A 27,829-nucleotide genomic window follows, 5' to 3' on the forward strand; every position below is an offset into this window, starting at 1 on the left:
AAGCGGCACTGCGTGGGCGGAGGACCCCTCACCTGCTGAGTCTGTATTAGCTCAATAAAGTATTTCCTATCCTAACCAACAACAATAATGGCCTCCTGACACGACTAGAGCCCTCTTTCAAAATAAAAACAAACGTAGCATGCTCGCTCTATTCTCCACCTCTTTCGCTGTTTTCTCTTTCCGCCAATCACAGTGTGGCGGAGCTGCGGAGTAAACCCCGCCCTCTGTTCTCTGTGTGCTGGAACATTTTGTTTACGGAGGTAAACTAGTTCCTACAGCTGGACAGCCCGTGGCATTTCACTCGCTGTCTCATTATTAACAGCAAAAAGCTGCAAACTGTTGACAGGCTGGCGTTTAACCTTTCCTAGCGACAACCAGGCAGACGGCAGGACGTCAAACTACACCAGTTACGAGTTAAAGTAATGAAAGATAAACACGTCCTCCCTTCATGCTTACTTTCAACAAAAAAGAAGTTATGGATATTTGCGACGGGAAGAAGAGGAGAAAGGTAAGCGGCGGTGTGCGGGCCTGCAGGCGGAGCGTGGCCGCGAAGATGAAGCGCGAGGTGGGCAAAGTGCTCCGCTCCCGCACGGTGGAGGACAACAATTACACGGAGCCTATGGAGGAGGACGACGACGACGACTGCTTCTCCATTAGCTTCCTCCGCAGTGACCGGCTGGAGCCCGCCGTGGTGATGGCTCCCCGGTACAGCCTGCTACGGGAGGTCGGTCGGGGGAGCTATGGGGTGGTGTACGAGGCTATAGCCCGTAAAACAGGGGCCAGGGTGGCGGTGAAGAGGCTCCAATGCGACGCCCCGGAAAACGTAGAGCTGGCTTTGGCCGAGTTCTGGGCCCTGACGAGCCTGGAGAACAGACACCAGAATGTGGTCCAGCTGGAGGAGTGTGTCCTGCAGAGGAACGGCCTGGCCCAGAAGATGAGCCACGGGAACAAGAGGTCCAAACAGTACCTGCGACTGGTGGAGACGTCACTCAAAGGTATACAGGCTACTGTAATGCTATTAATATTAATAATAAAAAAGAAAGAGTAAATGCATTAAAAAGAGCTCCAAAAAATATATTAAAGAGTCATTACTCCAAAAACATTAGTCTTACTAAGTAGTTTACAAGGGGGCAGTGATTTTGCATGCTTAAGCTCCAAATCCAAACTTCTGGAGCCCTTTAATTAAAGGCCCAGGTGTCTCATGTTAATATAATATAATAAAATCATACTAAATTAATCTTCAAAATGGTTAAGTGTGTTTTCAGCGTATGTAAACATGCACTATGGGTTTGTAGTTGATGGCTATAAGTGTAACCACAGTTGTGGCCCGTGTTTACTGGCTCACACTGCCACAGATTTATAAATAAAAAAAAGTAAAGCTTTTACAGTTTACAGTGCTTATTACAGCCATTTCTGTCACATTTCTATTATAAATGTAATTTGCATTAATGTAATGGTTTGGATGATGTGTGGGTGCTATATCTGTGCTTAAATCATGTGTAAAATATGTGTCATAAACTTTAAAATATATGTATGGTGGAAGGTTCTTTCACTTAAAAAGGATTTTGTGAATTCAAAGTAACATTTATGCCTTTTGCAGCCCTCTATCTGTCACTGACATCGCTATACGTTACCTATAGTAGGCACAGAGAGTACACTGTGTTTCCCTCTGCTCAAAGAGAACACAGTGTACTACTTGGCAGCATGTTAACCCATTGCTTGTTGACTGAAATGTTGGACACTAAACAGTGATGTTACAGTGTAATGTTGGACATTATAATGAAATAGTGCAGCTTTATTGTATGACAGCTTCATTTTTTTCACTTCTTTAGGTGCCATTGTTGTCCTCAATCCTGTTTGACCTACTTACCACTTCCATTGTTATTTATTAACAGGCCTAATACAAATAGATAGTAGCTGTTAGAAATATGTCTTCCAAAAATTTTAATTTAGCATTTAAACACAGATGTTGACCCATGCTGTTAAAAACCCAGGGTTAATACTGAATTGGTGTACAGTCGTTGCTTCTGTTCTTTTAATAGCTCGACTGTTGAAATTAAATATTAATATTGAGCTGACATCTTTTGCAGCCATCAAGTGATAATACAGAATGTTAGGGTTTGGATAACAATGCTAGTCTATATGCCCTTTTAGCTTTTGTGTTGGCCCACTTAACCAAGTTTTCTGAAGTGGAAAGCCAAGTGGTCACTTGCTACTGTACCATGTACAGCAACAGCCCACAGAGGTTTCACAGCTGCCTCATAGTCAAAATTCAAAGTCCAAAAGTCAAAATTCTCAGATTTCAGCTTCTCACATGTGAATATTTTCTGGCTTTATTTGTCCTCTATCACAGTAAACTGAATATCTTTGGCTTGTGGGCAAAACAAGACATTTGAGGATGTCACCTTGGGCTTTGGGAAACAGTGATCAACATTTCTCACCATTTTCAACGGATTAATTGATGATAGAAATAACTGTTAGTTGCAGCCCTATTGTCTGTTAGAGCTTAATAAATCGACTAGGCTGATATTAACTCATATTAGTTTGTTTGTGTCGGCACATGTTGGCTGATGTCAGTAGATAAATGTCAGAGAAATTTGTTGTGATTTATAAATAGTGTCTGTACTACTGTGTCTGTCAGCCAGTATATTAATATGAGTGTTATCAGTAAAATCAACAATCCAGTTTTAGGCTTTAGTGTCTATTATTCACTGTCCTACTAGCAGGGTTGTCCCCCAGTGTTTAACAGCACCATTGTAAAAAGTGTATAGGGGCTGTTTCACAGTCATATATTTAACTAGTATGACTTTGTTTACATCTGCTAACTAAATCGATCACGCAATGAGACGTGTCAAGATCCTGGTGGCTTACCACCTCAGCTGAACCATTTCCTGGGGGGAGACCCTGGCCGCCTGTCTCTGCTGCTCCAGAAGCGACCGTGAAGTCTGCAAAAAGTTGAGGTTTGAAACCTCAAACGCAGCAGTCTTTGAAGTGGAAGTGACACAAATAAATGTATGAGCAGATCATGATACAGTTGCGTGCAGTTTTAAACCACTGATAATGGTGTTGCTTCCTCATAAAAAACCTAAACATGCACAAAAAATACCTGCTTCTCTTGAAACCTGTAGATGATTTATAATTTTTTTAATGTTGTACTGGAACTCTAAAAACTCATAGACACATTAAGAGCAATTAGGTCTTAAGTCTCAGTTAAATCTAATTAGCATGTCAAATACTGTGCTGAAATGGCAGTGAAAGTAGCAGTGCACTTGTGTGTACTTGTCTTGTTCATTGTTTTGGGTTTGAAGTATGGAGGGACGGTTTTCACACTTGTCATAGTCTGTGCTTTGGGGCACCTCTGATTTTGAGTGCTAAATGTTGAACTGTTATTATCTCACTAATCACATCATATCTGTCTATCTTCAATCTACACTCTGCAGGGGAGCGCATCCTGGGTTACCCAGAGGAGCCGTGCTATCTCTGGTTTGTCATGGAGTTTTGCGAAGGCGGGGACCTCAACCAGTACATCTTGTCCCGCCGGCCCGACCCTCACACCAACAGGAGCTTTATGCGCCAGTTGACGAGTGCTGTGGCTTTCCTGCACAAGAACAACATTGTCCACCGTGATCTGAAGCCAGACAACATCCTCATCTCACAGAAATCTGGTTCACCTGTTCTCAAAGTGGCCGACTTTGGCCTCAGTAAAGTTTGTGCCGGACTAAACTCCAAGAACAGTGAAGACCTCCCTTTAGAAGGAGCAGGTGGCAGAGGCAGCGACCAGAACAACATTGTCAACATAAATAAGTTCTGGTTGTCGTCTGCATGTGGCTCGGACTTCTACATGGCCCCTGAGGTGTGGGAGGGCCACTACACAGCCAAGGCTGACATCTTTGCCCTGGGCATCATCATCTGGGCAATGATCGAGCGGATCACTTTCATCGACGCCGAGTCCAAGCGGGAACTGCTGGGCACCTACATACGCCAGGGCACAGAAATCGTACCTGTCGGGGAGGCTCTGTTAGAGAACCCCAAGATGGTTCTCCACATTCCTCAGAAGGCCAGGAGCTCCATGTCTGACGGGGTGAAGAAACTCCTCCAGGACATGCTCGCAGTCAACCCTCAGGACCGGCCGGACGCCATCCAGCTAGAGGTGCGGATGGACCAAGTCACGTGCGCTGCGTGACAGCACCCAACTTCCCAAAACCTCTCCTTTTTTAACTCTAACCAGTCAAAGAAGGGACCCCTTTCATTCCCAGGTATGCTCCGCTTCCTTGATAACTTATTAATGAATGTTCTCTTTAAGTTAGATATGTGCGACCAAAGAACCAGAAGCTTTTAAACCCAACCAAACAGCTAATATCACTGATTCATCCACCTTTAACCAGAGTGGAGGAGCATTCAGTGAAATGATCCGTTATAGTAATTAGTGGGACTTAAAACCTACACAGATCTCACCACCACTGGCTGAAAGGGGACACTGGCCATTGGTGACCCAGGGCTGAAAACAGGTAATCTTCCTTTCAGCTGACACTATTAGCCTGTTTGTGCAGTGCTGCATGCTATTTAACCGCTGCCTGTGGTATGAAGTCGCTGGTTCTTATGGTTTTCTGCTCTGCTTTACAGTGAAGACAGAAGCTATTTTTGATTACTTCCAGTAGGCAGGTTGACATTGAGATTTCACAGATAAAACTAGGTAAAGCATGTCTGTTGGAGTGTAACCTCTGTTGTGGACCTTAATCTTGTGGAGTGGTCAAACCGTAACTGGATAGTTCAAAAATGCATGCTATCCGGTGCCTGATATTTTTTAATTTTCTTTTTTGATTTTTTGTAGGTTCAGTCATAATTTCTATTAGTCTTGATAACTTTGGACTGAGATGAGAATGCCAAGAAGCACAGACAATCAAGCAGTCCTTGCCAGTATGGAAGCAAAATAAGTTTCAGTTGAACCTGTTAACACCTGTAGAAACCCTGCATACAGTAAGTAGAGTAGGTTAAAGTTGAAGCAGGAAGTGGGTCTGGAAACTAACATGGATGTTACAACGGAAAGTTTGGCTGATAGTTTTAGCGTTAACCTTTGGTTTCCTCTTCCTTATGTAGAAGAGAAAATTGTGATGTCCCCTCGCTCCCAGATTTCATCAGGTAACTTGTTTAGTAGAGTGTTTTTATTACTAACGGGAGTTATAGCCACAATATGAAAGCTGTGAAAAAATAATTTTATTAGTTGCATTAGGGCTGCAGCTAACAATTATTTCATTATCGATTCATCTGTTGATCATTTTCTTGATTAATGAATCAGTTGTTTGGTCAATAAAAGGTCAGAAAATGGCCAAAGTATGTTTTACTGTTTCCCAAAGCCCAAGGGGACGTCCTCAAATGTCTTGTTTTGTCCACAACCCAAACATATTCAGTTTACAGTCAAAGGGGACTAAAGAAAGCAAAACATATTGACTTATGAGGAGCTGAAATTAGTTTTTGAGACAGTTTTTCCTAAAACTATTAATTGATTATCAAAATCGTTGTTAATTTGATGTCTAATTGTTGCTGCTCAAAATTGCATCTCTATCAGTGAACCTGAGGATCTATTGGGCCATTGGAACCCCAAGTTCCCTGACCAGACATTAGACGACCTTGGCCTAGTCCCTTCACTCCAAATAGTTCCTAAGCCTTAATGCTGCTCTTGATTTCAGCCAAAGCTTCCCACGTCACTGTCAAGGAAACAGGATTAGCAAAAGTGAAAGTATCTATTGCAGAGTACTGATGTCAAAACACAAAACTGAGGCACTGGTACAGTTAACACACGGGTTGATCAACAGTCACTGTCACCACATGACAAAGGTGTACTTAACGTTGGAGGTAGGTTTCAGGAGGTGTGCTGATGGCCTTGGGGGTGTAAAGGGCGGTGTGAGAGTTAAGTACGTGAGCAGGGCCAAGCAGGGAACAAGTTGGGCCTGAGGGCAAACAGCCTGGTTTTAAATGAAATACCTACAGCCAATGTGTGTGTATGTGAGAGAGTCAAGCTGGAAACAATGAGTTATTGGCAGAGCGTCATGAACAGTGAAGGGATGTTTGGCATTAACCTGACAATGCACAGTACATGAGTTTTATCTAGTTTATGACACCTGGCAGTGAATTCCATCTGTTCTTGAAACACTGAATTCTGACTTCTGTTTCCATCAGAGTCTCTTCCTTCTGTGATATTTATGTCCCTTTCCCTGACAGTTAACTGGCTTATTTCCCACCAGAGAACATGAATGCATTCATAATGGTCTAAAAAGTCTCAGACCCTGAATGCATTTACTGTGCAGTCTGCTGCTCATGCTGCAATATTTGTCTCTGACCCACATTGGATCTTGGCTACATTTACACATGTGCCCAGTTGCATGAAGCGTTGGTGCTGTTAGTTTTTTCTAGATTGAAACGTAGGGATGACTATAACACATCTGTATTTATTAGAGCTTGACCAATACGATTTTATTGGGGGGAGGGGGGATTCACAGTTTACCATTACGGAGACCAATATAGTGAATTTAGCCTGAATGAAAATAGACCTTTTCTTTGTCGATTGTGCACCAATTTTGCACCGATATAACCATGTAAAGGTACTCAGAAGGCTGCTTTCTTAAACAAATAACTTTGTTAAATGTCGAGTGTGTAACATTTAGGATCTATTGTCAGAAATGGAATATAATATTCATAGGTTTGTTTTCATCACCTGAAAATAAGAATCGTTGTGTGTGTGTAGAATGAGACGTTTCTATCTACAGAACCTAATTTCTATTGAGGGGTACATTTCAGATATTGAGAAGTACCCCTCCCACAAAACAATCATGTACACCCATTCGGAAATAACTTTTTTTGCTGTAGTGACAGTGTAGGAAAAGTGTCCCCATAAGATGTTAATTGTCTCAGTTTGCTATTTAGAGCAGAAACTTCTTGCATCACATCAATCAGCCCGCGAGTGAATGTTCACTGACCCGAACCGTGCGTCTGTTTGTTTGAACTTGAACTCTGCGTTGACCACGACTAAGCCTGGCGTTTGTTTGACAATTAGCTCTCCAATCCTACAGCCATTCTCTGTTAACCCTTTATTGTAAGCCCCTGCGCAGAGACCCTGCCCACTTACCCTGTGACGTGTAACGCAGCTGTCAGCAGAGTCAGCGATAGGCTCTGAACGTGCGTCAGTCGACTGCTACAGATTGGCCTCGTTTTCGCTTCTACAGCATGTTACACAACAGTCCCACGGCAATGGGAAAACCTGTCATCTGTTGGAGAGGGATTAGTGGCTGTAAACATACAGAGGTGGTGGGGGTCTGTTGCATGTGTGTATTTATGTCAGGAGCTGGTTAACTGAGGGCAAAGCTGATTACTGATCTGAGTGACAATACTTAGATCACTGATGAGATTTCACACATATAGAAACACAGAAAGAGTCTCTGGTCTGATGGGACTGGATATGTTTCAGTTTGATTATTTTCATTGTAGATTTTTTTTTCTTAATCAAATGATTGCTGAATCTAAACAATGCCAAAAGATAATGAACAGTACTCATCAGCAGTTGCCAAAGTGATGTCTTTAGTGTGCTTGTTCGGTCTGACCAACATGTCAATACCCAAAGCTGTCATTCACTTTCTATTTATATAATTATCAAAACTGCCCGAATCATTTTCTCAAACTCATTTCAAATGGATTTGTGCACATAATAGTGCACTAGTTACAGGTATCCATTGGACTTCTTGCTATAACGGCACAATAATATGATGATTTTAATTTTTCATTTTGTTAGTTTAGTGTGTCTGATACTGGATGTTTATGGCTGATACTGATTTCAATATTTGAATTTAAAGAGTCACTGTGTCATAGCGTTAGGATCACAAGGTTCCAGCTCTAAATGGCCTCACTGTTTCTATATTGCCTCAACATAACATACAAACATATCATCTGCATTTCTGTACTGCAATTTGTTGTTACTTATCAGCAGACACACAGTACAAAACGGAACAATATTGACCGATATACCAGGAACATATAGGAATTTCCTAACCTGGCTTACTTCCATTAATCACTATCGGCTACATTAAGCCTGATCATTTGCCAGTCCTTTGTTTGCTTCACTCTCCTGCGCTCCGCCTTCTCCAGCTGTCAAGTGTGTGTCATGCAAAGAGATTATCCACTACGACTGTTTGCCAGGAAGCCTTTAAAAAGTTCCCAAGTACTAAACATTGAAGTATTTGTTGAATAATTTGCACCATTTACAGAAACTGAATATTGAAAGAAGCTCATAAGTCTCTGTGTTTGATGAGGTTGTAGTAACAGCTACTTTGAAAAAGAAAGAAAGATGCTGTGATCAATCAAGCTAGTTGTTTTTCAGAGCCAGTCAAGTATATCTCATCTTAAATGAACTAGTGTTACTGTGTCTTTGATGTGTTCACAGTGCACACAGACTTTATGTAAAAATTGTTTGGGAGTGTGTTGGGTAAATACTGAATATTTAATGGCAAGGACCAGGAGTGGGAAATCCCTATAAAATGTGTATTGTCAGCATCATATCCTAACGTGCGCATCTCAGTCTGTCTGACACCCCTCTGCCAATCTATCTCACCCATCCTCCCTGTCTGCCTCCAATCCGTCTCTCTCCCCCCTGCTGGACAATGAGAGTGCCGCTCCTGGTTCAGGGCTTATGGAGGCTTGCGTCTGGAACATTTTGTCCTCTTGCTTGCTGCCTGCCAGCCATGTGCCGCCTCTGTCTAAACCAGGCCAGAGCACTGTAAGGCCTGGCCCTCCTCACGTGCTCACAGTCTTTACTTTAGGAATCCTTTTTGATTTCATTGACAGCATGAACAGGCCCTTTACAAGTTGAGGCATTTTCAGGGTGTTGTCCCCGCACTGCATGCATGAATGCCTCCACATACTGTGATAAACATATGGTTGCCTTCAAAAAGGTCGATGTTTTTCACTTTTTGTCTTCCATCTTATCCAAATACTCCAAAGCACAGTACATTTTAAACAAAGCCAGGAGGCTCTGAGAGAATGCTGAGCTCACTCCTCTATAGGAAATTAATTTGCTTGGACAGCAGTGTGAAGGCAAGGTACAGTATGTTCTGTATTGGCTCTGTCAGTGGGGGGTATTACGGAAGGGCTGAGAAATGCCAGGAGGCCACCTTTTTGAGATTTTGGGAGTGGGTGTGATGAGCGGATTGGCGTTCTTATGCAACATGGTTGTAAAAGTGAGCTTTCAGTGACTGAGAAGCTTGTAAATATTTCCTCGAGGCCCTCAGGGTTCGGAGCAAGAACTGCAAAAACGAGTTCCTACACAAATGGTTCTGCTGAGACACCTCTTTGTGTTCTTGTGTGTATTCAAAAGTGAGTGAAAGGTTTAAGCCAGTTCAGTAATCTGTAGGGGTGAAAGAAAATATTAAAAAAATATGGTATCATGATATAAAATCCATTCTTTAAATCACATATGGATTTTTTGGTTTAAACCTCCCAGCAGCTAGATAGCAGTGTTGTGAATGTACATACAAAGGCAGATCCAACTGTTCTGGTTGCATAAAAAAAGTCAACTTTTTTTAAACTTCTGTATATATAATGCAATATATTAAATCACAACCCCTGTATCGTGATGCGTATAGTATGATCAGATGCTTGCCAATACACAACCCTAATAATCTGACCTCTTCCTTTTTTCTTTTATGTCATTTGTCTATAAAAATCTACAATTAATGCACCTTCCAGCACGCAGTGCAGTCCAGGAAACCCTGTTATGCCACAGCACTGTGGAATAACACATCTTTTCCACTCCGTTGTCTCCATTCATGGTGGCTGTGTTGGATCTAATGGGTTGTAAGCTCTTAACATGTGTTAATCCCCTCGCAGTCTGCGTACCATCTATCACAGCTTCACAACTCACTGCCGTATGACCACGTATATATTTTGGCCTCTTGGTGGATTCTCTTAGGTACTTCCACGGTTGTGTTGACAGTTCATATTGTTTGACTGGTTCTAACAAAGCTGACAGGGTTCATTTTGACCTGTAAATAATGGATGGAAAGAGGTGTGGTCAGCAGCTGTTGCAGAGAGCAGAGATTGGTGTCTTTTCTCTGTTATTACGTTATGAGTTTTTTGGATTTGCTGTTTCACTGCTGTTATCAACTGTGCACTCTGTCCTGTGACAAAATAAGAACATAAGAACTTCAAGATGGCAGGATTACCGGAGGGATGCAGATGGTGAAACAAACAAACAGTGAAACAAACCTTTAATCTATGTGGGGCTTGGCCTTGGGAAATGTTTGTCCTCGTTCGAATTTTCAGCCATTGTTTTTGAAACTCTACTGAAGCTCTGAAGATATGCAGCAATACAGTGTATTCCCTCTCATTGGTCAAATTTCTGTATTCTCAACACTTTATAGACGAAAAGTATTCAGAATTTCTGTTGAGTTTTTGTGTGCCCTCATTTATCCCAGAAACAATAAATGAATTGCTAAGTTGATTGACAAAAAGTTAACAATTTTGATAATTGATTAACTATATTAAGTTATTTCAGCACAAACCCTGAAACATCGTGTGGTTTCAACTTCTCCATTGTAAGGGTTTGCTGCTCAACAAAAAGTATTACCTTGGGCTAGTAAAATGCCACGTTGGGCTAGTTCTTAGCTTCCATGACAGCTAAGAGGGTCTTTGTAGACTTCTGAGCCACTTTCCCGACTGGGCAAAAAAACATGAACATTCATCATAATAAACTCAATCTCTTTGGGTTATGGACTGCTGGTGGCTGACAGGTGGAAATGCTTTGTCAGTGTCGGAGGCACTAGGGCTGGGTATTGTTAAGAACCTCACAATTTGATTCGACTTGATATCGATTCGATATTGATTTAAATGCTTCGATATCGATTCAGTAATAAGTAGAATTACACAAATAATTAATTAGAGTACCTGTGGATAATTTTAAAATAATTGATGACTTCAACGACTCCAAAACCGCTGTCTTTACCTCTGTGTACAGCTTCGGGACGGCGACTTCCGTCATGTGTTTGCGTGTTAGTATGGCGTATCGTGGTTCGAGTGTGTATACCATCTTCTTAAAACCCCCGTTTTCCACCACACTGTACGGTCGTAGGTCTTTACATATGAAGACGGCCATAGACCCAGTTATCTTCTGTGCGCGGGCAGAGTTTGGCGGCAGTTTGCAAAGGAAGGATCTGTCCAGTTACGTCTGTTTTGAATCCACAGGTTTAGCCGCGGGTTGCTACAAAGCATCTGCATGGTGTCGGCTTAAGTGGTTGCGCAAATTTGTTGTGTTATTGCAGTATTTTAGTACTGCCTGGCACAGCTTACACACTACCTTACTTTTGTCTATTTCCTGTGTTCCGGGTTTACACTGGAATCCAAAATGACTCCAAACATCTGCTTTTAAAGTTGCTGGTTCAACACTGCTACTACCTGCTTCGGTTCCAATGTTGTTGTTGTGTGGTCGAGTGCGGCCCCCGTCCGTACAACGCAAATCACACAAAGGTGTTGCTCACCGCGCCCCCACTGGCCAGGGGCTTGAATCGATTCAGAGGATTTAATGAATCGATATTGAATTGGGAAAAATATATTGCATTGCATTGATGAATCGATATTTTTACCCACCCTCTAGGAGGCACACACCTAAAACTTACATAATGATCAGTTTTCGTGAATGCCAGCCAAGTGTAATGAGTTGCTTTGCATGCCACATGGCCACAAAAACCACCCCGAGCTTGTAAATTGTGAACGCTCCCTCTCCAACCGGTTATCATAGAGAGCTGCCACAGTGTCCCGGCCTCACAAGAAACCAACCCCCACCACTTCCCCAAAGATACCGGTCCCTGCTGGTTTTTAACAAGGTAGTCTGCTTTTGGGTTATGCAACAACAAATAGCTGGCAGGGTGGCTTAGGAGGCAGCAGACCTCAGTTTGTCCAGGATTTGCTGGGCTTAGACCTTCGCCTCGTTTCCTTCGTTTTGCCTATTTATGTAGCAATAATAACTACAACAGAGCAATAAGCAGGAAACTGATACTCTGACTTCAGCAAGGGGTTTGACCAGAGGGAGGATTGGAATGTTTATACGTTACCATGTAATGTGGACAACTATAATTTGAGCTTAGCTTTTCAAAATATATTCCTCAGTATGATGTAAATCTAAGTCTATGTGCTTCTTGACTGCTGTGTAGAGGAAATAGTTCTTACCCTTTTCCTTGCAGGGAGGTCAGAGGTCAGAGTCCCCTATAGAACACTAGTATTCAGTGTATTATTGTAGGACACTTCAACAGGTTGGGGGCCTGCGTCTAGAGTTGCAACAATTAGTTGATTATTAAACTATTATATTAATCAGAAAAAAATTCCAAATACTAAAAATTTGAATATTTTCTGGTTTCTCAGCATTTCTGGGTTCTGGACAAACCAAGACATGAGGACGTCACCTTGGGCTTTGGGAAACAGTTTGTGGGACCAAATAACGAATCAATTAATCAGTGAAATGATCGACAGATCCATGTCCCGCAGTTGAATGACCTTCTCTGCAGTCACTTGGTCTCCCTACTGCTCTGCAGTTTAACAGTGATACTGATGCAATTCATTCTATCTCGTCCTACTTTATGATGTTAGGGTCGTCGCCCTGCCTTTGAGTGTGGCCATTTATAACGGCTAGAAAGACGTTTACATTTCCATGTCTGTAGACCACACGCTGTATGGACTAGTCAAATTGAAGCACACTGGGCCCATTATGTGGTGAAAATATAATGAACAGCTGCCTGTACTCTGTATGTGCGTCCGTGACTGAAGGAAAAATGTCAGTCCTCAAGGGGGCGATACATTTTGAGTTTAGTCAGACAGCTGCCTGCACTGACGTACACAACAGAAACATCCATCGAAGACAGGTACACGCTGACACTGGACCGAGGTTATTTTTTTAGTTAACTAAAACTAAATCAAAATCTAAAACTAGGTTTGAAAAAACGTTTAGAATAACTGAAACCATATTGTGTATTTAAACATAATGTAAACGATATACAAGTCTGTAGTTTTTCATATTTATCAACACAACAAGCTTGTTGTGTTTGTATTGTAATACTTCTGAAATCTTGCCCCTGAAGAAAAACTAAAACCAATACTGAAATAATAATAAATGAACTAGAACATTTAAAAACGTAACTGAAATAAGCAAACGCACTGGAACTGAAACTAAAGTGGATTGAAAACACAAATTAAAAACAAAGGTAAAATAAGAAACTGTATTGTTTATTTAAATTTTATATGTTCCATATATAAGGTTTCCTAGAAAGCAACTGTTATTTAACTGTAACAACCTACTTTGTCACTAATGGAAAATGTGGACAGTTATTGACTTTTAATTAACACAATCAACCAAACTCTAGTAACTCTTTCAGACCATTGCCTCTGTTTATTTTTCATCAGTACTAAATTATATAAATCTTTACACTTTTTAAACATTACTGCATATTCTCACATCTCAGTTGTCTTTCCACTACTTACTAAATTGAGTATTGGGATGTAATTGTCAAAAAAAGAAACAGATATACGCAGAAAATGTGTCTCATCTAGCAGCAGTTCTGTGGCTGAACGCAGAGGACAGGAGGACTGAAGCGTTGCTATAGAACCTGTTTCTAAGTTTTGGTTGTGCGTACTTGGATACCCCATGACTAGCCAAGTTAATATGGAGCCTTTTATTCTACTCATAATCATAGAAGCACCACCAGAATAAAAGAGCCTCATGTAAACATCTCGAGCAGAGATGATTCTGATTATTCTGAAATAAATTCCATTCTTTCTAAAACAGCTGCTATGAACCTGTCACGGTCCATTCAACAGATTAGTCTTTGTCATGGAAATGCTCCTTTAGAATACTTAGTTTTACTGTTTTGGTGGATGCTCAACATGGCCTTTAGTGGTTCTTAAGAGATTCCAGATCATAGTGGCTTGCTTTCTCCTGATAAGTACCAGCTTTTTCTTTAAAAGCACAGCCGTAAAGCAATGATTCTTACAAAGACAGAGCCCTGCTGATGTAAGGTGTGCTGCTTCCAGTGTGTGTAGTCCGCTGTGAGCATGTAGAGTGTCGTAACTTATCCAGGTGGGGTATACACTCAGGTATGGGAGGTATGCTCATTAAACATGTGCCTCGGGTCAGAGAGTTTCGAAAGTTCACACACAGGTATAACAGTTTACTCACAGCTGCTCCTGTAAAAACAAAAAAATATATATTTTCAACCACAACAACACTAGCTGTGTTTCCATGAATGTATTTTGATGCACATGTTGAAGTGTTGAATTAGAAAAATGTGCTTTTAATGGGAGATGGAAACACTTTTTTCGGTCAGGGTATGATGGTAAATGAAAGGATAAGAGAGTTTAGGACAGAAATGACTGGAAATCTTTTGCTTGTTCAAAGCTCGAAATACTAAAAAAAGGAGATTAAATCAGCAACCAGTGGCCTCTGTCAACCCCTGCACCAGAAAACAAATCAATAGAGCCCAGGCTTTTAGCATGTCACGATACTTAATAGCCTGAAAGCTCTGCAGTGACTGAGAAGAAGATGATGAACTCGTTGTGCTGTGAACGGTATACTGTATTTTACTGTAAATATGTGTGCAGATAAAATCCTCAGCAGTGACGTAAGCACTTTCCGTGTCTCCATTCAGCACAATATCCCTTGTTCAGCATCTCCAACATGCGTGCTTCCTGATAAGCTGAGCTGACCCACTTGTGTTCTTACCATGTGCTGTGAGGTTATGCAACCCATGAAAAGAGGAACAAACCACTGCTAGCCCCGGCTGTGGCATGCCAGCCGCTGGGCTATTATTAGAACACAGCGCTGAACTAAACCTGGACACATCTACAGGCGGAAATGCACTCAGGTGTCAGCTGGTGTTGTCATTTTGTTGCAGGTAGATGTAGGAGTGCAGTCCATATTTACAATGACCACTATTATTCAGAATTTGACAGTATTCTGGATTGATAAGGGTTGTGTAAACAGCATATTCCGTTTGGATAGTCCTAATTAGGCCCTACTCCCAGTGTAGCTTTTTCTGATTGAGGCATGTGGGATATGCTACTATTATTGCATTATCATAGCATGTATAGTACAGAGCGTTTAGAATATGCATTTATTTGAAATTCCTCTGTAGGACGTCATTAACAGTTAATTGACTGCATGTTAACAGGACTATAAGTTTCAATTGCCATGTGAACAGTTTTGGAGAAATATTGCCTTTTTGATAAAACTGGAATATTTTTGGAGTGATGAGTGATTGTGATTCCACACAGCTACAGAAATAAGACCTAATTTCTTTGATTATAGGAGAAGGGTTATAGACATCCACTTCCTCATTTCTTTTTAAATTTAGTATCATTCTTAGCCTTTTTTTAAAAATTGATTGTTGTTGTAATTTATAGTATGACTGTTGGTAAGACAATACACTCTCCGTGGACTGTAAATTTGAATTGTGTTTATTACAAATGTATAATTTTGATTGTTATACTTTGTATGGCCTAGGCATGGGGAAATATGAAAGTTTCATGTCATAATTATCTTAGCCAAATCTATATAGGACTGTATGATGGCAAGCTAGACAGCTTTTTCAAGTCAAGCCACGTGAGGATATTCACGATTATCATGATTCACAATTATCACGATAATAGAGACACACCATGATATATATCGCGATCAAGAGAGATAATATAATTTATTGCCCCATCTCTAGTATGGCCTCATGTGTTTCAACTGTTAAAAGCGCAATAAAAACTCTTAAAAAAAGAAAAAACCTCACTTATAAAAATGAAACGCTGTCTTCTTGTTGCTCCATGGTGACCTCTTTCTACTTTGTGTCTCTGCAGCTTTGTTTACTACATGGACATAGACTCCAGTGGAAAAAGGGACTTTGACAAACTGAACTGTGAAGAATCCACAATCATAATTTGAGCGGGATGTAAACGGACTGGCTGATGATTCCAAAACTCCGGATCAGGAACAGTATGCAAATCAGACCACAGTGCACTTCCACCACCATCCAGTTACAATCAGTGTCACCACGGAACCGAGGATAATGCCAGTGTCTCTGAGAGCTGACTGGATGTAACAACCAGGTTAATGACATTTGTTGTTTTATATTTGTTGGTTATTTGTTCCCAACAGCCCCGGTTACAGGCCTGCTCTTCCTTAACATTTGTAATGTTCTCGGCTGTGGCACAGGTTACCCTACTGGACTATACCAGTGGTCTAAGGTCAAAGCATGGGCCGCCCATCATTCTGCTGATGATACTATGAACAACAGACGACACTACCAGTTTCTCCCTCCCACAATGCCCCGTACAACCTCGTGCCTTAAAGATGATTCACAGAAGTGCAATTGGATCTTTAAATTAAATGATTTTGTGGGTAACAGAAGAAGCTCAAATACCAAGACAGAAACCTCATGAATGTAGGTTTCTGACCAATGAAATCTTTTGCTTCCAATGATGTCATACATTGTAAACACAAACGCAGGCTGCAATAATGTCAAGTGAGAATCAGAAACAATTCGGTGCCCTTATCTCCCCAAAAGCTCAAGAGCAATCACGATAAGTGAAGATGGTTGTCAAAGATTTTGTTTCAGTGTCACATGTTCGCCCATGTAAAGCAAGTTTACAGGGATATTTCACAAATCTGTGCCACACTCCGGAGGCAGAGGCGGAACAAATGTGAATATTATCAGTTTTATTATGTTGTTTTGAAGGTGTACTATAGAATTCACACCTTTAGAAGCAGCAGGCCTGCGTTGACTCCATACAATACTGTGCATGTTTAACCAAACAAAGTCCAGCAGGGAATTCAAAACTGGTTTTACTGGAGTTCCTGTTGAATCCAAATAGCACCTGTTGGACAAATTGCGTATATCTGTTTAGTATTAACATGTTTGATAAATTAATGTATGACCAAGAAACAATCATGATCATTTGGTGGGTTTTGGTAACTTTTTATTGAATGTTTTTTACATTGAGAGTAGCATTTGAGGACATTGAAATAACTCTTTGTGAATACAATTTATTTTATCAAGTCAGTGCTTACAATCTGTCATTAAGAGATACCGAACATTGTTCTGTACTCTACCTTTTGAGTTTTAAGGTTTGTGACTGGTGTGATAATGTTTAATGGGTTCATTTAACGGGAACAGCTCGTCACCTCAGCAGTATTGAGCCATCTGTGGCTGAATCTTTCTTCAGTGTCTGATTTGGGGACTCTCACAGGAGATTGAAGATTTGCCATCTGGAAATAATCCCCAAAAGCAGTCATGGAATCCTAACTGTCTCTCTTCCTTCCTTCCTTCCTTCCTTCCTTCCTTCCTTCCTTCCTTCCTTCCTTCCTTCCCCCTCTTTATTGAAGTGCTTCAAACCCTTTGCAGCGGCACGTGTGTAGAAGACACGCAGGCAGTGGTTGTTGTACCCTACTATTTGTGCTGTGAGAAAGTCATGGCTAGTTTGTGCTCTGATTCATGATCTACTACATGTGCATCATTAGGCTGATCCACAGGTGAGGCGGTACTCGAAGCCACTAGGGTTTCCAGGAAGATAGAAAGTACAAAAAGTTAAGAAAAAAGCAAACATAGAGGAGTTAAAGCATACAGTGGTGTATTATAAAACTGTATGTTCCAGACCTAGAAAGCTCTACTAGCCTTCACCCCCCAGCACAGACCGGAGGAATGAACCTCCTTTTGCTTTCCCAGCACTGCGTAGCATGTGGGTACAGTTCAGTGAGTCAGCAGTAGTTGTAGCTTTTGGTGCGTTTCGTAGTGTGATCCTACCTCATTCTAAGCACTCTGAAACATATTATCTACCTTAACAGCCTTGTGTTAGTCTGTGATAAAAGGCAAACTGCTTGAGTGGGATAGAGTTTTACCTCAGACTGTTTAAACCTGAACCATCCTCTAATTGACTTCTCTATGTAGTGTTTCACTTAGCTACAAGTGACGCACAGCTCTTCCCTTTAGAGTGACTACATCTGGAAACACCTGTTACCCTCTCTCCTAATGGCTGTATTACTCCACAGTAGTAGTCCTACCTTACGCTCAGTTGACCCTTCCGAAGTCCCGCCCCTTTTTGCTCTGTGCTCCAGTAACCTTTCCTGTACTTAAATATGCTATGTGCTACGCTTGTCTATGTTGATTAGATAACTAAATAGCACTACTAGCTAGAGAACGACTGATGTAGATTAGGTAGTTAGCGAGTGCTTCACTCACTGTGGCTATAGCCACTAGCTAATTAACATCAGTCGTTAGTTAGCTAGTGTTTTGCTAACATTCGCTAACTTAAGATGTCGCTTTTATCTTTTAGCCATCTTCAAAATGTGGTTGTCTTTTCAACATAGACAAGCCTAGCACATAGCATATCTCAGTACAGGAAAGGGGACACTGCTCAACTGGTACTGGAGCACAGAGCAAAAGGGGGCGGGACTTAAGAAGGGTCAATTATATTGATTGCATTCAACAACTACAGCTCCATCAGTGTGTTTCAGTGGGTATGACGGCTAGTACAACCATGGTACATTACATTCCATCACATTTATTTAGCTGATGCTTTTATCCAAAGCGACTTACTTAATAAGAGCATTAACCATGTGGATACAACCCCAAAATTGCAAGAATCTGGCAGCATCATCAAATATGTGGAACTGCCTCAAGTACAAATGTAGATGAGTGACTGTTGATGTTTCAATACACTATAGATGGCAGGGGCAGTTCCGATTAAAGTACTCTCGCTGTAGTTGTTGAATGCTAACACTGTCAACTGTTGATGTTGTTATAACATGAAGGTGTTCTATTTTGGGATGAGACTTTCATTTTTCTAGTGTAGCAGATAGAAATTGTGTTCTTTACCCTTTGAGATGTTGAATCTCTGACCTGTTCAGCACTGCTCAGTATACATGTTTCTTTAGGGGTTCAACCTAACATGGTTAAACGACTGTATATGGCTTTGCTGTGGTTGATAGTGTATAAGCTAACTGAGGCTCTTTACAACTAAATCAATAATACTAAAACTTGTTTTCCACTTGCCCTGCTGACACTGTATGTTTGTTCGAGCGATTTCATTTAGCTCTCTTCAGACTAGTAATGATTCCACTTGAAAACACTTTACACTATGCAAAATATTTCACTGCCTCACTGTAAACACCGTACAGAGCCGCACTGCTCTCAAAACAATTGTGTGTAATATTTAGAATTTTTATCTTTGAGTGCATATTTCCAGTCTGTACAGAAATGTAAGTTTCAGATGTTGTGTAAAATAATGACGCTGACAGGAGCCATAAGATGTTTGAGAAAGCATCGTGTTTTTTTTTTTTTTTTTTGCTGTAAATATGTTTGACAACTTTTCTTGGAATAAATGATCAAAACTATGACTGTGTGGACTAAATATATATACGTGTGTGTGTGTGTGTGTGTGTGTGTGGTGTGTGTGCACGCACATGGCTGAAGCCAGGACTATAATTCTGAAGTAGAAATGATAAAATCCCCCATTGGACCCCACCCACCTAGGAAATTGCCTATAGCAACCAAAAACTCTTATTTGAAGACATTTCTTATTCACTAATTTGTTTTTTTAATGATGTCCTATGTAAATTGTATTTTATCACATTAAGGCCATAATGTTGTTTCTCTGTTCTACCAGGTATATAATTGTGGTTAAGAACACCTAATCCCCTCATCTGATATTTCATTTGTTCCCATCCGAGCAGTGTAATTCTGATATCTCTTCACTGGATGCACAGAGAGGAAAGGGAACATCTTAATCCTGGCATGCAAATACTTATTTTACTTATTTTGGAGCACTTGGATTAGGGTGTGTAAACAGTTCAGAGAGATTTTGTGGTCAGTTGTTACTCTAGAACAGAGATACTCATTGCGCAGCCCGCAAGCCACATGCAGCTCGTCAAGCTTTAATTGGTTGGCTCGCATGGTAGCTTATAACAATATGGTAACACAGCCAATACATTTTTTCAAATGTGCTACATAAATATACGCTTATGGCCTTGTTTACACTGGACTGCACTGCACGCTTTCAGCCAGGTTTCGTTAGCTCCGCTAGCCAGATGAGATGCAGGCACAAAATGGATCAGTTTCTAATAAAAAAGGGCAAAATACCAGACAGACAGACACACAGCGTTGTAACGAATAAGGTAAATATGGTCTTAATTGAAAATGTATTGGCTGTGTTGTTTATTTTTTGTGGGATGTCCAATATGTAGAAATGCATATTTGCAAAGGTGACTTGGTATGTTGTCTAAAAGTGGCTCTCCCCTTGATTTTGCTCTGCCAATTGTGAAAAAAATAGTGAGGATCACTGCTCTAGAAGCTTGAGTGAAAAAATATACTTGATTGATAAAGTAATTCTTCTTCTTCTTCGGAACTCAAAGGCTATGTAACGTTAGCTGTCTGACATAAAGCTCCTCTTTTGACGGACATTTGGTGAAATAGGCAGTGAGCACATATTCCAGTGGCAGTGATGGACTGTAACTGTTGGATGTCTGTGGCTGCTGCTGCTTATTTAAGCGTAGCATAATGAATATTTGTCTGTTTTACAGCGCCTATGTCCCACCACTGTTTATTCAGGCACAGGCACCAAATGGAAGATGTTGTTTCCCACAGTTGTCACTAATCCCCTGGATTATCCAACAGGGTTTGTTTTATCTGTCCAGAAACACCAGACAGCCTCCAATCTTTGATCACTACCCAAACAACAACCTATGCAGTGATGGTAAATGCACCCATGTTGCATTCATAGATTACAGAGAACATAAATCAGACTGTAGACAGGCCACTATAGGGTGAAATAGGAGCAGATTAATCTGCATTGTGTTTGGTTGTAATGACCACAGTTACAGACATTCCATGTCTCAGTCAAGATCTGAAAATGACAATACTGCAATGGTTTTAGAGTGATACTTCAACAGGTTAACACATTAGAATTTTCAGTCTATCCAAGAGGACAGTGTGATCATTAGGGTTGAGGTTATTATACCCCCATATTATAATTTAAAATATACTGAAACCTAAACTAAACATTGTTAAAACAAACAAACAAACTGAAACGAGCAAATCAATTCTAGAAACTAAATTCAAAGATATTTTATTGTCACTTACAACGCAGGGTTGTAGAATGAAATTGAGACATAGTTCCCTTTATGCCACTTTTAAAAACAAAATAAAAATTGAGGAAGAATTTAACAGTCTCACAGCCTGAGGGAAGAAGCTGTCTTTAAGTCTCATAGTAGTCCTAAATTGAATTGAAAACAAAAATTCAAAATTAAATAAAAAGAAAAACTAATATGACATTATACCATGATGTATGTGTAAAAGAATACTTTGATTTTAACTGTAACACCCATGATGATCCCATGTTCTTTGTACATGCTCTTTGTACATGTATGTATGTAAATAAATAAATACATTTTTTTAAAAAGTTAAAAAAATAAAAATAAAAATAAAAACTATAATAATATAATATAATAACTCTGGCGAGTACTCAGCTGAAACAAGTATCTGGTGCTGATAACACTTTTAAAGTAAAACGTGTCAATATCAGTACTCGTAAAAATATAGCAAGTTTTCTTTAAAAAGAAAGTTCTCTTACTCTTGTGATCCAGAACATTACTCTCAATTTCAGGTTAAATGATGGACTTTTGGTTATCCCCGCCCATGTCTGTTTTAACCCCGCCCATTCTAAGTATTGACCGAATACAAAGAATTTAGTTACAGATACAGATAACGGTGTACTTGCTCATCCCTAGATATCATATTAGTGTTTACGACTGTTCTGTCAATGAACTAGGCTCTACGTGTTTCATGAACAATGCTTTTGCCAAAATTGATGCACTTATTTTCCTAAAACCATATGAACTGAGGAAATTATGATGATTTTTATCAATATTTTTTATATTAAATATTATATTTGGAGCTAAAATGACATATGGCATTACAGCAGCTATCTTGGATTTTGAGTTTTCTAAGATGGAAATATGATTTCTGGGGATGTTCCAGTTGAAATATCCTGCTTCCCAGTTCAAATGTACGGAGTCCCTCAAGTCCCCGAAAGGAAATATTTTTTATCTTGTGCGCACAAGATAATTTACTATAAATTCATATGCATCTCTAATGTCTTTAAATGAATCTGAATTGTGTTTTTTTCCCTGCTTTTCTTGTGTGAGTTAGGAGTTTATGTATGTTTGGACTGTATCTGGTTGTCTGCTGTCTGGAATGTGTTTTCTGTAGACCTCAGGAAGAGCAGCGGCTACAATGGTGGCTGCTAATAGGGCTAATACAGAAAGAATAACACAGGGCAGTGATCCTACTGGCTGAGGGAAAGTGGGATACCCCCTGCCATTATAACGCCCCAGGAGATCAGCGCTGCCATGTCTCAGTCCTGGTTGGAAACAAAGCCCTGCTCCACACTGAGCAGCACAGTCTGATTAGCATTCTAGATTAAGTGGAATTTGTAGATTAATGATGGGTGAGGGCCAGGGAAACCCCAATGATACTTCCTACTATATGCAAACTCACACAATGCCTCTCTCTCTCTCACAAACACCACACACACACACACACACACACACACACACACACACACACACACACACACACACGCACACACACACAGCAGACAACAATATGTCAGTGTTCTGTGCTCTTTATGTTCAGTTGGGTACACAGTGTACTAAGAGTGGAGGAGTGTGGAGGGGGGAGGGGCAGCTATAGGCAGTGAAATGGAGCTAAAAGGGCGGGAGGCGGGGGTGGTGTTAGTGGTGGGGGACGCTACTGAATCTGAGAAGATGGAAACAGCTGTGACATGAGCCGCAAGCAGCCAATAGGAGCATGCAAGAATCCTCAAATCCCAGACAACACAATCAAGGACCAGACTAGAAGAATCAAGAGTGTATTATTTATGTGCTTATGAGGTCTGATATTTATTATTTATTTGTTGTGCAATTAACAGTATTGTTTTGCAGATAAATGTTGCCATATTATATTATATTATATTATATACATTTGCATAATAACACATATTTAATTATTTATTTATTATTTCCTAATATATATTTGTATACATATACATATTGTGTTCTAGAAATTCTATACAATTCCACAATAAACATTTGTAATTTATCTAATTTGCTTATATTTGGTCGTTACAAATTGTATTCACACATAACAAATGCAAAAAACATTTGTCAACCAATTTTGTTCTGGTATACAAAAAAACCAAAACAGTTTTACCTCGGAGAAAACCTGTTTTTGAGTCTTTGTGTTCAATAAAATACATTTTGGGTTCACAATTAGATGACACTATGAATGAAAAAGAATCAAACATCATATCCTGACCTCAGTGGTCCCCAATATACCCCTACTGTTCCCTCACCCCAAATATTTCAGCCAAAGCAATACAAGAGACACAATCATTCCTTGGTTGAACATAATTCATATCCACACCTTAGAGATAATGTATCATGGAAGAAGACTTTGCTCATTTTAGGCATCACAAGCTAAAAAGGTTGGATACCAGGGCTTTATATTAGCTGCTGGAATCCGGAGTGACACTCAGCTGGCTACACAGGCTCATAATAAATGACAAAAAGAGACATGTGGCCATTTCAAAATGAGGTATTCAATTGTTCACAAGCATATGTGGTTGTACAGGAAAACAAGACCCTGCTCCCAGAATCATTAGGAGCAGGGCATTGGTAAAGAATATAGAAAAACATCACGTTCTCTTCATACAATCATCAGGTTGTTGTTGTCAAGTTTTTATAAGGTTGATTTAAATGGGTGGTGTGGAGTATAAAGGATGTGTTAACAAAAACATATTATTTTGTATATTAGGAAAGCAGATGGATTGGGATACAAATACGTGAAGATTCAAACTGGTGATAAAAGAATTGTGGTATTAATCGTGGTATTTGCACAAGGACATCTGTTTTACTTGACAAAAGGAAATATGCATTGTTTGTATGCATTCATATTCTAATCCTGCTGTGTCTGTAGATAAAAACAGCTCCTCATTCTAAGGTAATGAAACACAATGATTTCTATATTCAGGTGATTATACACTAATTAAAAAAAAAACATAACTATGGATATTATATTCCATTTCTGCCAATAGATCCTCCTAAACTTTCACAAAAAAAACTAAAATGTAATTCAAATTTTAATGAAATATTGAATGTAAAGTGAAAACATCGGCATAGTTATCACACATCCACAGAACACTAACCCTTCTCACAATAAAAAAATAATTAACATTCACTGTCCACATGTGCTCAGGGGTCAAATTTGGGACATTAAGAGCACATGTGCTGCAGTCTGAGGATATGCCGCTGCTGTTTTCAGGCCTGCTGCCAGAGAACAACATGTTCCTGAACATATAGAACAGAAGGGATAAGCAACACATACACACAGAGGGAGAGAGAGACAGAGAGAGCATTAAAAGGATCATATGCGCTCCTCTGGTGTCAGTATACAAGACAGCAAACACTCCCTCCCCCCAATCCCCCTGACATATGTTAATGTGCTGTATAGACTGAGGTCAGCAACCCCAGACTCACACACACACACACACACACACACACACACACACACACACACACACACACACTCACACTCACAAGCTTACATAAGCAAACCCATAGGTATCAAATGTCTCTCCTCATACTGTAATACTGGTGGGCCCAAAGCCAAAATGAGTTTTATAATTTTACCTTTTCTAACAGAGTACGCCAAGTTGAAACTTAGACAATAAGCTAAAAGAGGCAGAAGAGCTCTGCAGAGCTGAGGAGAACTGTGACACCTTTCACATTACTCATCTGATCCTTTGTCAATATAGAAATACAGATTAGTGCAGCTTGCAGTAGAAAAGGCTATTATTCTATATTCACGATAAAACATGGTGAAAAAATGTTTTAATAAGGCTCCAAACAAACATAATTAGTAATTGCTTAGCAACATGGATCAATCTGTGAGTCTAATGTCACCGTTGTTCTTAGTCTCAAAGCTCTTTAGATGTGTGGCTGTGACGTCACTGTACATTGATTTTACTGTCCCTTTTTGTCAACATTAATAATAGCAGCTGAGTTCAGCTGTTAATAACGCCAGCCGCTCCAAGTGCAAAACTTCAGGTGAAGAGATGCAGCTCCCATAATCCTCTTTTGCGGTTTGATCCAATGTCCCTGACCTTAAACCTCCTAATTGTGGGTTGGAAAGGAAGGGTAATCTTAAGCTACACTGTCTTAAAATAAAAAAAAAAGTGAAATGTAGTAAGTGCACAAGCAGCCTTGGGGTGTGCGACCTGGTATTCAGAGTATTCAGAGGTCGTGTCAGTAACATGTTGAGGCCTGGGGGTGCATGAGGAGCAGTTGTGTTGTTTGCAGAAGGGAAAAGGTCAATTTGTACAAAGTATTGTTAGTTTCAGCATTGTTACGTGCAGCTGTCAAGCTGTCATGTATTCTTGTATTATAATTGCTTTAAATGACACTTACACTAAAAAAAGTCATGGCAATGATATCCCAATTAAGGGCCTTAAAGATGCTTTTGCTTAATTGTATTCTCGCTGATGATGCAACTAATAAAACATTAATTATTATCAGTTAGTGTAATTAGAGGTAATTAGAGGAGGGATAGTGTGAAGTTGATCATGAAGACGTCTGATGCTGATTGATCCATAGGACTGAATGTCAGTTTAGAGACATTGTCCTTGGTTCTTCATCAGTGTTGTTCAGAGAAAGTGTTGCTGAAAGGAGTCACACTATTGATTGATTTCTTGATCTTCAAATATTCCATTAGCTTCCGTCCTTTCAACTGCATGCTCTCTTATGTGGAGAGAGACTTTGTAACTGATTTTCTACCCAGCAAAAATAATGTGTTTGATATAGTTAACGTAATGATTAATGGGCCTAATGGCTTCTCCCTTTGTGTTTCTCCTCATTGATCTGGGTTAGTACCTTAATAGGTCTTCACACAGAGCGTCATGTACTCTAATGACAACACCAAGGTGTCTACAGTAGGTTTCTATGAGTCATTTTGTGAAAAGAGACAGTCCAGGCAGTGACAGGGTTTTGTTAGTTTGGTTTGAATCTGTTTTTAAAGGTTGTGTCTGTCTGAAATGTCACCTTTTGTCCACAGCCTTGTACACATACAATTCTTTCTATATTTATGACAGTGCTTCATCAGCCCAAGAGAGGTAATATTTTTTAAAACCCGTGGAGAATCACCACAACCACCAAAGTTGATGTTACTGGAATTAGGGCTGTCACCTTTCATTCAAAAGTCAAACTACCACTCAAATGTTGGAAAAACTTAAAATATTTTTCTTTTTGAATTCAAAATTTACAGTGCAATAGTTCTTGTTATGCCTTGTGGACAATCACGACCCCAACCCATCTGAGAACATGTAAATCTACAGTCTGTAAACACGTATTGCAAAGTTTATCTGAAGTTATAGGTGTGTAACATTTAGGAGCGTATACTGGCAGAAATGGAAAATAATATTCATTGGTATGTTTTCATGTTTAATGTCAATTTCATGTTTCTACAGTAGCCCAGGAGGGACAAACCAAACACTGGCTGTAGACAGGGGTGTTCACGTTTTTTGCACAATACATGACTTTAAAAATAAAAAATAATTAAAATGATTTATTTATTTGCCATGCAAAATAATTATACTATAATTTAAATTATAAAATGTTATCTAAAAAGTTAGATAACCAAATTTTATATTCAATATTCCTGTTTTCAAAAGCATTTGATCATTAACTCTTTTGCCTCCCTGCCATCGAGAATGAAAAAAATCCATAGTGAAGCTCATGTTTGTCACTAAATTATAAGTAACAACAACAACAACAATAATTATAATAGTATTATCTTTATTTTTAGTGCACTTTTAAAAACAAATGTTACAAAGTGCTTCACATAAAATAAAATAGAACACAAGTTATAAAATCATCAATTTAAAACAAGAAAACCAGTGCATCTTATCAAAAGATGCAGTTCAATGCAATTTCAATGCCATCCTAGTGTTATTGCATGATGACAAAAAATTAGTTTGTAGTGAATTTAGTGATGGAGTCTAAACATTTAAAATGAAGCATTTAAGTGTAACAGACACTAATGGTGCACGCTGCATTGTACCTCCTTACATAGGCTTATTTTCTAATGAAGATAGTTTGTGCTGGTCAGGGTACTTTTTCAAAGGAAGTACATTATTGAAAAAGTTTGAGAACTCCTGCTGTAATGAGGTCGACAATGAATAAGATAATCTGATAAATGGACCTAGAGACTGTAAAAAACACATTATTTATTTTACTTGACAAGAATAACATTTTGGAAACAATTAGATGTGTGATCTGAGTTTAGCTTCATTTCTTTTCATTTAAACATCCATCGTTACACGAAGCACTGAATGAATCCACTGATCAGTATTAGTACAGGTCGAACCCAAACAAACACGCTGCAGTCTGTCTGTCTGTCTGTCTGCCTCTCTTAGACCAAGCTGACCCACTTCTTCAGTTGGGCTGCCTTGTTCCAGGACAGCACGTGGCCCTGGCAGCCCACACACCACACACACACACACACACACACACACACACACACGCACAGTAAAATCTGCCCTCATCCAAATCTGCTCCATCCAAATCTTTCTCTGTCGCTCCACCCTCTTCAAAAAGTAGAAATCAGATGTTCTAAAAAACATCGGGTCATGGGTACTCTTCATAGAAATACTGTACTCACTGGATATCTGCTATGTTCAGCCATATCCTGATTCAAATGCCCCTCCTTTT

General features: G+C 39.8%; 1 protein-coding gene across 1 annotated transcript; it reads left to right on the top strand.

Moving 5' to 3' along the window:
• The first annotated feature begins 243 nt into the window (after positions 1 to 243).
• Positions 244 to 19,402, top strand: stk35 (serine/threonine kinase 35). Its single transcript, XM_051426394.1, has 3 exons — positions 244 to 995; positions 3,441 to 4,256; positions 15,871 to 19,402. Exons 1-2 carry the CDS (start codon positions 449 to 451, stop codon positions 4,181 to 4,183), a joined length of 1,290 nt encoding a protein of 429 aa, XP_051282354.1. The 5' UTR covers positions 244 to 448; the 3' UTR covers positions 4,184 to 4,256; positions 15,871 to 19,402.
• Positions 19,403 to 27,829: the final 8,427 nt, after the last annotated feature.

Source organism: Dicentrarchus labrax, unplaced genomic scaffold (assembly GCF_905237075.1).
Source record: "Dicentrarchus labrax unplaced genomic scaffold, dlabrax2021, whole genome shotgun sequence".
In the NCBI taxonomy this organism is placed as follows: domain Eukaryota; kingdom Metazoa; phylum Chordata; class Actinopteri; family Moronidae; genus Dicentrarchus; species Dicentrarchus labrax.